At 54.5% G+C, this 12,437-nt stretch overlaps 1 protein-coding gene across 4 annotated transcripts; it reads left to right on the forward strand.

Moving 5' to 3' along the window:
* Nucleotides 1-1,910: 1,910 nt before the first annotated feature.
* On the forward strand, nucleotides 1,911-5,208 carry LOC105464246 (COMM domain containing 5). 4 transcript variants are annotated; one of them, XM_011711965.3, is made up of 2 exons: nucleotides 1,911-2,091; nucleotides 3,985-5,208. In XM_011711965.3, exon 2 carries the CDS (start codon nucleotides 4,042-4,044, stop codon nucleotides 4,714-4,716), a length of 675 nt encoding a protein of 224 aa, XP_011710267.2. In that variant the 5' UTR covers nucleotides 1,911-2,091; nucleotides 3,985-4,041; the 3' UTR covers nucleotides 4,717-5,208. The 4 variants fall into 4 exon arrangements, with proteins under 4 accessions (XP_011710267.2, XP_011710266.2, XP_011710268.2 ...); XM_011711964.3 differs by lacking the exon at nucleotides 1,911-2,091 and adding an exon at nucleotides 2,330-2,454; XM_011711966.3 differs by lacking the exon at nucleotides 1,911-2,091 and adding an exon at nucleotides 2,700-3,011.
* Nucleotides 5,209-12,437: the final 7,229 nt, after the last annotated feature.

Here is a 12,437-nt window from a genome sequence, read left to right on the forward strand (position 1 = left end):
CTTGCCAGGCAACAGGGTGTTTTCCTTCAGAGACATTGCAGGGACACCTGGTGACCCTTGAATGGGGGTCTCTGGGAAGGTGCACTATTCATGCAACCTTTTATCTAAGCTTGAAATTGTTTCAAGCTAAATTAACTTACAAATGTTGATCATAGTAAGGAAGGAGACCACCACTTCTCATGCTGCCCTCCTCTCCCCCTGTCTTGACTAGTTTAAAAGACAGGAGAAGAGGGAAAAAACAAAAAGATAGAAAGAAACAGAAGATAAATAGCCAGATGACCTTGGCACCATCACCCAGCCCTGGTGGTTAAAAATAATATAATAATAATATCAACCTCTAACCTGAACTGTTTGTGTTATCTGTAAATTCCAGACATTGCATAAGAAAGCACTGTAAAACTTTCTGTTCTGTTAGTTGATGCATGTAGCCCCCAGTCACGTTCTCCACGCTTGCCCGATCTATCATAATAACCCTTTCACATGGACCCTTTAGAGTTGTAAGCCCTTAAAAGGGCCAATAATTTCTTTTTCAAGGAGCTTGGCTCTTCAGACACAAGTCTGCTGAAGCTCCCGGCCCAATAAAACCCCTTCCTTCTTTAACCCGGTGTCTGAGAAGTTCTGTCTGCAGGTCGTCCTGCTACAATAGGATGAGAGTTCTCCAGGCACTCTGGCCTTTGGGTGGGAACTGTCTCCAAAACTCACCCCCAGGTTCCTGGCTCTCCTCACTTCTGGAGGGGGTGGGTCTGCCATGTAACCACTGCTCTGACCTCACAAATGATAGCACTTCACATTTTTGCTTCAGATATTTTAAAGGGAAATAACACCTTACAGATGCAGTCTCTTTCTAAACTTCCCAGATCCATTCCCTTTAAACAATCCTCCCTCAGCATGGTTTTTAGACTTGATTTGTTTTGTTTTGTTTTAGAAATGGAGTCTTGCCATGTTCCCCAGGCTGGTCTCAAATTCCTGGACTCAAGCGGTCTTCACTCTGCCTCTCAAGTAGCTGGGCCTATAGCCTGCCCTCACCTCCTGCTGTGAGGCCAGTTCCTAACAGGCCACTGAACTGTAGTGGTCCATAGCCTGAGGGTTGGGGACCCCTGCTATAGGTGCACACCACCACACCTGGTTTTTTAAAAATTTTTGTAAAAATGAAGCCTTGATACGTCGCCCAGGCTGGTCTTGAACTACTAGCCTCAAGTGGTCCTCCCACCTAGTCCTCATAAAGTACTGGGATTATAGGCATGAGCCACCACACCCAGTCTCCACTCCTATTTGTTACTGAACACTATTCCATTGTATGGCTGATGTGGTTTGCATCTGTGTCCCCGCCCAAATCTCATGCTGAAAGGTAATCCCCAGTGCTGGAGGTGGGGCCTGGTGGGAGGTGATCAGATCGCGGGGGTGGCCTTTCAGGAATGGTTCACTGCCATACCCTTAAGTTATGTGTTCATGATAGAGTTCTCCTGAGATCTGGCTGCCCGCCTCGGCCTCCCAAAGTGCTGGTGTTACAGGCGGGAGCCACCGCGCCCAGCCTGTCATTTTTATTATAACCCTTCTAATGGTATGAAATGGTACCTCCCTGTGGCTTCAATTCGCATTTCTCTAATAGCCAACGATGCTGAAGGCTTCAAGTACCCATTACTCACTTTGTATCTTCCTTGATGTCCACTCAAATCTTCTGCCCATTTAATTAGGTTGTTTCCCTTCTTTTCAGTCTAAAAAAAAAAAAAGTTTTATTGGGCTATAATTCACATACCATATAAATTCACCCATTTTATACAATTCAATGATTTTGGCACATTATTTTTCACTATAGTAAAATACATGTTAAATAAACGTACGGGAGGCCATTGTTTGGGACGAAGCTCCCGCACTAGGGCCCAACAGAGCAGCCCAAGGCGGAACGGAGTCACCCGCGCCGGCCGCCACCCGACCGGAGGGGAAACGGGGCAGCTCTCAAAACCCTGGCGGCGCAGACCGTGCACGCGGGACAGGGACGCCCGCTCCGCTCCGCTCCGCGCTGATCCGCAAGGTCCCGTTCCCCGCCGCCCACCCGGAGCCGACGAAAGCCAGCGAGCGCCTCAGCCTCAGGTGACTGGAATTCTGACCCCGACCACGGGAGGCGTCTCCCGCTTTACCCTCCTCTGCGCGAGCTGGGAGGGAGACGCGGGCCCAGGCTGCAGTTTCTACCTCAGAAACGGAAACAAAACACCGCCTTCTGTTTCCCTTTTCCTCGGGGGAAGAAAAGAAAAAACTGTCTAAGGCCAGGCCTGGGACCCCGCCGCGGCGACCCCCGACTCACCCGGGCGGGGAGGGGGCAGGGCCTGGCGCGGCCTCGGCTCCGCCCCTCGGGGTCCTTGCTGCTTTCCTAGAGCGACCCGGAAGTGGCCCTTGGGGCGCTTCCGGGGACCAGGCCCGCTTTTGGCTGCATCAGCTGGGGATCGCCGGCACCAGGTGCTGGGGGCGACTGGGACCGCGGGAGCGTGGGGTGGAGCGGGTGGAGTCTCCCTCCCGGGCTGGGGGTGCGGGCCTAGGAAAGGCTGCTTCGCCGCTGTGTCCCGGGAGCTCTCCATACTGCGGGGTTTTTCCGCGGAGGAGCGCCCGCCGGTAGGTTGAGCCCGAACCGTGGGGGCGGCGACGGGCGCTCGACTCTGCACCAAGGCCCCCGCGCCCCCATCAGAGCCGCGGGTACGGAGTCGGGGTGCGAACCCGGCCTGCCAAGCCGCGTGACCGGAAGCGGGCAGCTCGGAGGCCTTCCCGGATGGCCCTTTGGAGTGGGAAGGCGCTGCTCGTGCTGGCGGGGCGGTGAAGGAGTTGCCAGTGGGTGGTCGTTGACTTTCAGGGAGAATAGAGGCGCCGTGAAGCCCCTGAGGAGCTCCCTGGGCTCCCCCAGCGCTGTGCAGTGGCCTGACAAGTGCCTTGAGGACAGGAGCTGTGCCCCGCCAAGCTCTGCTCCAGCCCCTGTTGTGCTGAGGTGAACAGGTGCTTGTGCTGCTGCGCTGCCCCATCAGGTGCGTCGGCACCCTCTTTAGATGCGGCACTTGCCTCTGTTGCCACCCGTTGCTCAGCGCCTCCAGCCCGGGGCTTGAGGGCTGTGGTGGAAACAGCTGGGACTTCTGAATAGACAGGTCTAGGCTCCAGTCCTTGATTTTGGCAGCTGTGTTTACAGCTTTGATTTCTTTTTACTTTTCTTTTCTTCCTCCCTCCCTCCCCCCTCTTCCTCCCTTCCTTCCGTGCTTCCTTCCTCACAGCATCTCGCTCTGTTGTCCAGGCTGGAGTGCAGTGGCTCGATTTCGCTTCACTGCAGCCACGACCTCCTGGGCCCAAGGGATCCTCTGTCCTCAGCCTTCTGAGTAGCTGGGACTACAGACGTGCACCACCATGCCTGGCTGGTTTTTAAAATTTTTTGTAGAAACGGGGCCTTGCTCTGATGCCCAGGTTGGTCTCCAACTCCTGGACTCAAGCAATCCGCTGGCCTCACCCTCACAAAGTGCTGAGATTTCAGGCTTGAGCCACTGCACCTGGCCTAGAGCCTTATCTCCCTGTCAGGTGAAAATGCTATTTCTTCTTGCCCGCTGTTGTGAAGGATTCAAGTTTGAATAGTTAAATGGTCTCAGTGTGGTCCGTGGCGCCAGCTGCCTGTGTCCCTGTGTTTCCTGGACCTTTCCCCTAGTTCATTCTTTCATCTGTTAACTTACTTGGAGAACTTGTGCTGTTTCCTGGTCCTCCTCCCTGCTCCGCCACTTCTCTGCCAATTCCTGCTTGCCCTTCATGCCTTAGATGTCACTTCCTCTGGGAGGCCTCTGCTCCTCCTGGGACTGTCATGGACCCCTCTGCCACCTGCTCCCAGGGCCACCTCCCCAGCACTGACTGTCATTGGTAGTTCACACTGTCAGCATCCTGATGATGGGGACCCTATCAACCCTCACTCGCTGGCCCAAAGGACGTGAGAGTCACTGGTCCTCTCCCCCTGCCCCACTCTAGGCATCTGCATCTGGGACCGACCTCCTGGGCTGGCTGATCAAGGAAGAAGCAGCAGCAATGTCTGCTGTGGGGGCTGCAGCTCCGTACCTGCATCATCCTAGTGATAGTCACAGTGGCCGAGTGAGTTTCTTGGGGGCCCAGCTTCCTCCAGAGGTGGCAGCAATGGCCCGACTACTAGGTGACCTAGACAGGAGCACGTTCAGAAAATTGCTGAAGCTTGTGGTCAGCAGCCTGCAGGGGGAGGACTGCCGAGAGGCTGTGCAGCGTCTTCGGGTCAGCGCCGACCTGCCGGAGGAGCGGCTGGGTGCCCTGTTGGCAGGCATGCACACGCTGCTCCAGCAAGCCCTCCGTCTGCCCCCCGCCAGCCTGAAGCCTGACACCTTCAGGGACCAGCTCCAGGAGCTCTGCATCCCCCAAGACCTGGTCGGGGACTTGGCCAGCGTGGTATTTGGGAGCCAGCGGCCCCTCCTTGATTGCATGGCCCAGCAGCAGGGGGCCTGGCTGCCCCATGTTGCTGACTTTCGGTGGCGGGTGGATGTAGCAATCTCTACCAGTGCCCTGGCTCGCTCCCTGCAGCCCAGCGTCCTGATGCAGCTGAAGCTTTCAGATGGGTCAGCATACCGCTTCGAGGTCCCCACAGCCAAATTCCAGGAGCTGCGGTACAGCGTGGCTCTGGTCCTGAAGGAGATGGCAGATCTGGAGAAGAGGTGTGAGCGCAGACTGCAGGACTGACCCCTCACTTGGCCAGTCCCATTCAGGTCAGGCTTGGACAGGCACCTGAGATGGTGCCAAAGTGCCGCTGACTCTTCCCAGGACAGCTCTGTCCTTGCCATGAGGCAGGCTCTTAAGTGAGAGTGTTTGAACGTAATTATGTAGTTTTCTGTTTAATTGAAAAAGAGAACTATGCCTTTTTTTCTTTTTTTGAAGTAAAGCAGCTGTAAACAACATGTTTCTCTAGGCGGGTGTTGAACCTCACACCCTCCCTTTCCCTGTACATTTGTCTTTGCTGCTGGGCGTGGCTATGTGGCCAGGTTGAGGCCCTTTGTAGACACCATACAGTTGCTCAGCCTGGCCCCATGTAGCCAGGTGCTTTTGTAGATCTTGTATTTTAGGTTGGGCATTTTCATTCTTCTGCCTTAAATCCCTGACCCCACCGAGCTGACATTCTAGTGGGGCTGAGGGGAGGGGAAACATTGTAAAATAAATAATAAAAATTTACTGGAATAGCTTGTCAGAGGATGGGATGGGATGCAGCAAATAGGGTGGGGTCTGCGTGCTGATGGGGTGACCTTCCTTGAGGGTGTGACATCTGAGCGAGGACTTGAAGGAGTGACAGGCACAGCGCTCTGAGGGGGGCAGCACAAGGTAAGGAGGACGGTGCACAGGCGGCCAGCGTGGGGAGGCCTAACGTGCTTAAGGCCTGCCTGGCTGCAGCCCAGTAGGTGGCGATCACTGGGGGAAGGTGACGTTGGGGAGGGTACAGAGGTCAGGGCACTAGGGCCTTTTAAAGACTTTGGCTCAGTTCTGAGTGACAGAGGAGCCCTTTTGAGGGTTTCAGCAAAGGAGAGACATGATCTGGTGACTGGCTGCTGTGTGGAGGGGGGCAAGGGAGGAGGCTAGAGCCTGGCAGAAAGGCTGTCACCAGGGTGGACTTGGTGGCAGGGACCTCTCCCGGGTGCCTCTAGGGCGGGTGTGTGCAGGGGTTGTAGCCAGCTTTGCAGCTTCCAGCATAACTGTGTTCCAGGAGGGGCCTTGGGGCTCAGTCTTTGCAAAGCCATTTTCGGTCAGCTGGGTTCCAGCTGACTGCCCCTGCCTCCATGGAGCACTTCTGGCCATGTCTGGTCTGTTCTCTGCCGAGAAACCTCCCCTTGTCTTTGAGTGCCTGGGGTTGCTTGGCTGTTTGTCTTGTCTGCAGTTTTTGGTTTGTCTCCTCCACTAGCCTGGATTTCTTCCTCATCCTCCATGGGCAGTTCTGACATGTCGGGGTGCAGAGGAGTACCTGGGGGTGGGGTCAGCAGACTCTGGGAGGGGCCCAGGTGCCCTCTAAGGCGCATGCTTGTGGCTTCTGCCATCTGGTCGTTCACTCGACTTCGTCCCACCCTCACTGAGTTCCAGGTACAGCCCTCCTGTCTCCCCAAAGGCACTGTCCCTACCACTGTCTTCGGGTCAGGAATATGACCAGCCACTTCCTGCATTCTCCGTCCCCAGATGTGGATGTGGCTGGGGCTGCAGCAGCTGAGACCATGTTGCCTTTCTCACTCACCGGCCCTGGCCCTGCAGGGACAGCAGCTTTAGGGACAGCCCCATCCTTCTTCTCCCAGCTGCTTTGCAAAGCCTGTGTGGAGCCCAGAGCACAGACCTGCCCTCGGTCCTGAGGCTGACCTCTCACCGTCTCTCATTGGGAATCTGTGTTTACCTCAATTCATCTGTGAACCCTTGGGCTTGTCTCAAGCAGGGACCCAGGCAAACCAAGACACAGCCATGAAAAGACAGCTTGTGAGACACAGGCAGGGGAGTGGGCCATTCCCGGGACTGGGGCTGGCACTGCCTGAGTGCAGGGGAGTGAGGGACAGAGAGGGCAAGTGCAGGGACAGCAGCTGGCCTCAAGGCCACACACAGGATTTTGGTCATTCCGCTGGGGCAAGGGGCCGGTGGGGTTTTAATCAGGACAGACATGATCCAATTGGACTTGAGATCCCTGCAGACTTAGAGGCCACTTCCTCTGGCTCAGCAGTGAACAGACTCTTCCCACAAAGGGCAAGAGAGTAAACATTTTCGATTTTGTGGGCCATGAAGTTTCTGTCCACCCTGCCATGGTGGCTTGAAAGCAGTCACACAATACATAAACAAATAGATAAGGCTGTGTTCCAATACCATCTTTTTTTTGAGACGGGAGTTCCACTCTTGTTGCCCAGGCTGGTGTGCAACGGCACGATCTCGACTCACTGCAACCTCTGCCTCCCAGGTTCAAGCAATTCTCCTGCCTCAGCCTCCCAAACAGCTGGGATTATAGACGCCTACCACCACGCCCAGCTAATTTTTGTATTTTTGGTAGAGACAGGGTTTCACCATGTTGGCCAGGCTGGTCTTGAACTCCTGACCTCAGGTGATCCGCCCACCTTGGCCTCCCAAAGTGCTGTGATTACAGGCATGAGCCACTAAGCCTAGCCTCCAATAACATTTTTTTAATGGATATTGAAATTTTCCCTTTTTTTGAGACAAGGTCTCCCCGCCATCCAGTCTGGAATGCAGTGGCACAATCATGGCTCACTGTAGCCTCAACCTCCTGGGCTCACAGGCACACCACACCACGCCCGGCTAATTTTCATATTTTTTGGAGAGATGGGGTTTCACCATGTTGCCCAGGCTGGTCTTGAATTCCTGGGCTCTGGTGTTCTGCCCACCTCGGCCTCCCAAAGTGCTGGTATTACAGCAATGAGCCACCGCACCCAGTCATGAAATTTTAATTTCATGTATCACAAAGTATTTTTTTTTCCATTTAAAAACCATTCTTAGGCCAGGCATGGTTGGGGCCAACCCCATGAGCCCACTGGACCCCTCCAATGCAGAGCACCTGTCCATCCTTGTCAATGGTCAGTCTCCATTGGACCTGGACTCCAGGGCAGGGGCTGGCTCTGTCCATCTTTGTCCCCGTGGTTTGCGCAAGGCCGTGCATAGGGAACAGATGTCTGCATCTGGGAAATTACTTCCTTGGTTTTCTTGGCCTTAGCTCTCTGTGGAAACTTGCTGGCGAGTTCCCTCTCCTGCGGCACTGTCCTGAGCTCAAAGCCTGGACACCTCCCCGGCTGCATCACTCATTCATTCAGCAAACATTTCTGGGGCTCTGAGTCAAGCTGCACGCACTGGGGACTTGGGGATTTATAAAATGGCCTGGGCCCGGCCCTTGCTCTGCTCCACTTTGTGAAGCTTCCAGAAAGCTCCAAATAGTTTCAATTCAGTGTCATAAATTGAAGACTATTCTGATAGTTGAGATAAAAAGCAATTCCAGACCTAGGTTATAATTTATTGTCTCCAAAACAGAAACCCAAAATGTTTTCATTTATTTATATATTGTGGAGACGGCCTCACTCTGTCCCGCAGGCTGGAGTGCAGTGGTGCGATCACAGCTCACTGCAGCCTCCCAACTCCTGGGCTCATGTGAGCCTTCCTTGGCTCCCCAAAGGGCTGGGATTACAGGCATGAGCCACCGCGCCTGGCCTGGAAACTCTTCAGCTGAGTTTCCTGAAGGCCAAATTGCACAATTGTGCGCGCAGGTCACGGGATAGTCCAGCACCTGCACTACCCCGAGCAGCCCCTCCTCTCCCTCTGCACAGGAGAACCAGAGCCTGTGCGCCGGGGCCGCCTGGCCTCCTCTCCCTCTGCACAGGAGAACCACAGCCTGTGCGCCGGGGCCGCCTGGCCTCCTCTCCCTCTGCACAGGAGAACCACAGCCTGTGCGCCGGGGCCGCCTGGCCTCCTCTCCCTCTGCACAGGAGAACCAGAGCCTGTGCGCCGGGGCCACCTGGATGCTTCCATGTGATACTCGGATCTCAAAGCTGTGCAGCAGCTTAAATTTTAACTCGTGTGCTCACACCCTTGGCTCTCCACAAGCTGCCCCACGGACATGATGTGTCGTTTCCACATCCTGCAGCCAGAAGAGGACTCCTCCTCAGCCGGGCGCGGTGACTCACACCTGTCATCCCAGCACTCTGGGAGGCTGAGGCGGGCGGATCACCTGAGGTCAGGAGATCGAGACCATCCTGGCTAACACGGTGAAACCCCGTCTCTACAAAAAATACAAAAAAAAAAATTAGCCGGGCGTGGTAGCAGGCACCTGTAGTCCCAGCTACTAAGGAGGCTGAGGCAGGAGAATGGTAGGAACCGGGAGGTGAAGCTTGCAGTGAGCCGAGATCGCGCCACTGCACTCCAGCCTGGGGGACAGAGTGAGACTCCGTCTCAAAAAACAAGGACTCCTCCCACCCCTCCGTGGCTAATGTCCAACCTGGATTGTTGGACTTTAGGTTTACTTCTGTTGAACTGACCCAACTGCCTTATTCTCAGTTGTACTGTGACATTCAGGTGAAGAAACCACTAAGGGCTGAGAGGAAAAAATAATCCTTCAGTGGCTGGAAGGCATGAAGTTATTTTCCAAGTTAAGGTGATCTGGCTGGTGTGGTAAACACTGCTGCAACAGGAAAGCTGCCAGAGGCTCCATGAAGACACCTGGGCATCACCAAGCCCAGGGACACTGTGCACGAATTTGATTTTAACATAGTCTTCAAATGTTGCAAGTCTCTTATTTTCTCCCCAACCATTCAGAAATGTAAAAGGCTGCAAATAGTTTGCCCGGTTTGCCAACCCTGATCTAGGACCATGTCAGTCCAGAGAGAATCCAGGTGCTGAAGCAGCATGAAGCTTGCACCCCAGCCCTTTTGGCTGGTTCCTGTTAGTGGAAAGAACACAGCATTGTGGTTAGCGCAGAATCTGGAATTTTCGGACCATCCATATGGCTGATGTTCCCCTCCTTTTGTCCTGCTCATGAACCAGGAAGTGGCCAAGAGGAGATGACGAGAGCCCAGGAGGAGGCAGGGTCAGAGTCTTTGACAGCAGGGTTCGGAAGGCCAGGAACAGGAGCTGCAGGTAGTGCATGTGGATGCCTTGGCTCTTGTCCCATGGTTGGGCGGCCCAGAAAGCCTGAAGTGGAGAAAAAGCAATGCCTGTGCTAGACCTGAAGGCGACCACCTGGCTAAGCACATTACCTGCCAAGACCCTCATCAGCAGCCACACAGCCCATGGCAGGGACGTTGCACACATACTCAGCATGTACAGAAGTTCCAGTGTGGGTAGGCGTGGCTGGAGAAAAGGCAGTTACAGTGGACACTGATTTCGTGGCTGTGGAGAGCACCATCGCCCTTGCACACCAGGAGGAGCCCCTGAAGGGGCAGGTGGGAGGTCACCAGTCAGGGCTTTGCCCCCGGGAGCAGCACTGTAGTCTGGGAACACACTCGCAGCGTGTTAAGCTAAGCAGCAGCGGCTGGTGGTCACTCAGGCCCACCAAGGGGTCAGATCCCCATCCACAGGCTGTAAAGACGAAACTCATGTGGACACAAGCACCCTGGACTCTGCTGTGTCCTTTGCCACCAGGGAAAGCTCTGGAACCTGCAAACACATGGACCAGCACAACCTGTTTCAACCTGATACAAATTCCCAAGTTGCTCTTAGGTTAGGCAGCTGAGGCTGCAACTTCTCAGTGACCCTGCCATGATGCCTAACCAGTGCGGCATGACCCAAGCCAGCAGTCACAAGCCCTGGCGTGACCTGTGTCCCTCTAGGCCACATGTCTGGGACGAAGGGATCACAAAGTGTCCCTTCACTGGGGACGGGGGCCTTTGGGGCCCAAATATTTCTGTGTAATTATTGGCAGTGGCACCAAAAATCAGCAGGTTCCCCCTGGAACTCCTTCATACCTGAATGACCAGGACTGTGGAGACAGGCTTGAGGTCTTGCTGTTGGCCTCATGCCTGTGAATATCAGCCTTAATTAGATGCCGTGTGAGAAAATCAAATGGACAAGGTCCCAGCCTATTAGATAAGGGTTCAGCAGCAGATCCACATGAAAATTCAATTTCAGCAAAAAAGCATCATGCCTTGAGCAGATTACTGCAAGCCACCTGCCATCAGCCACACCTCCCTCCACGTTCCTGCATGTGCCAAGAACCCCACCATGCTCCACCTGGGCCACTTCTCAAGGTTGTGTTGGCAGCAGAAAACCTGAAGGGTGAGGTAACGGCCCCCCAGCTCCCAACAGAGCAGGCTCACTCCTCACCTCCAGGTTTCTCAGCTGTGCCTGCACCTGCTGGGCCTCTGCGTCATGGGAATGGTGGACAAAGGGAACTGATAGGGCCCTGACAACTGCGGTGAGTCATCTGCCTGCCGTCCCCTCCTAGATGGAGTAGCTACAGGATTTCTCATGAGCTTCTACAAAGAATAAAATCTCAGACCCTCAGTTCTTGGCAGTTTTTGTTTCAGGCTGAGTTTTAAGGAAAGCTGTCCCACAGCATAAATTACATCCAGACCTGTAAAGTGGAGCAACTGGGGTTCTCCTCCCTGATCCTGCTTCTCCTCCCATCTGTCCTTTTGCCCTATGGTCTGCTGGTCTGCCCTACTGCAGCTCCTTAAGTTCTTTTCCCTACCATCGTTTTCCCCCACTTCCTCTCCCCAAGTTCTCCGGAGTCGTCCTTCCCCACTCCCTCGCCACCTTCTTCCTTCCCCACTCCCTCACCACCTTCTTCCTTCCCCACTCCGCCTTCTTCCTTCCCCACTCCCTCGCCACCTTCTTCCTTCCCCACTCCCTCACCACCTTCTTCCTTCCCCACTCCCTCGCCACCTTCTTCCTTCCCCACTCCCTCGCCACCTTCTTCCTTCCCCACTCCCTCGCCCCAAGTTCTTCGCTCGAACATCTTTTCTTCCCACCATCTTCTTTCCCCACTCCCTCTCCTCACCCCTTCTTCTCAGGTTCTTCTCCCCATGTGTTTCCCAACCACTTCTTTCCATCCCCTTTTCGTTTTTATTTTTTGAGACGGAGTCTCGCTCTGTCACCTAGGCTGGAGTGCGGTGGCGCGATCTCGGCTCACTGCAAGCTCCACCTCCCAGGTTCACGCCATTCTCCTGCCTCAGCCTCCTGAGTAGCTGGGACTACACCACCGCACCCGGCTAATTTTTTTGTATTTTTAGTAGAGATGGGGTTTCACCGTGTTAGCCAGGATGGTCTTGATCTCCTGACCTCGTGATCCACCCACCTTGGCCTCCCAAGTGCTGGGATTACAGGTGTGAGTCACCGTGCCTGGTCCATTTTTTCTTTTTCTCCACTGTCTGTATTTCCTCCTCACCACGTTCTACCCTCCCCCCCACCCAAAAAAAGTGGGGCAACTGCGCCAGTACAAGACAGTCATCAGCCTGAGGGCCTGTGCACACACGGGTGTGCTGGAGACACTGACATGGACAGGGGTGGCTGTACTAGCATTCACTTGCGTGCTCGTTCTCTGACACGCACAGTGAGATGTGTTCTTCTACATTGCTTCCTCTCAGTGCCCTCTCACAGTGCATGTTTTCAGATATTCAAATAAGGCTCCGAGTTTCAGGGAGGGCAATGATGTCCTGGGTCACACAGCAAGCCCCTGGGACACAAGTGTGACCTCAGAACATGTGCTGTGACACCTTGCTTCTGTGCCTGGCACTGATATGTGCTCCATGAATGCCAACCGCACCAGTAGTGATGGTGTGTACCTGCTAGCCCAGCCTGCCTCTCTGAAGAAGGGGATAGGGCTGGGCCCTTTGGTCCTGGGTGGCTGGGTTAAGTTCTAAGATAAGGATCTAATGTGAAGTTGGAATTCTAGGCACTCCTGGACCTCCTCCAACATGAGCTAATGCATTTCCTTATTGTTGAAGCCAGTG

This window comes from Macaca nemestrina, chromosome 8 (assembly GCF_043159975.1).
Source record: "Macaca nemestrina isolate mMacNem1 chromosome 8, mMacNem.hap1, whole genome shotgun sequence".
Taxonomy (NCBI): Eukaryota; Metazoa; Chordata; class Mammalia; order Primates; family Cercopithecidae; genus Macaca; species Macaca nemestrina.

Coding starts and splice junctions, on each gene's coding strand:
- LOC105464246 (XM_011711967.2), top strand. CDS start 3,382: ATGCCTGGCTGGTTTTTAAAATTTTTTGTAGAAACGGGGCCTTGCTCT. Junction 3,550..3,984: donor GAGCCTTATCTCCCTGTCAG/GTGAAAATGCTA, acceptor GCCCCACTCTAG/GCATCTGCATCTGGGACCGA.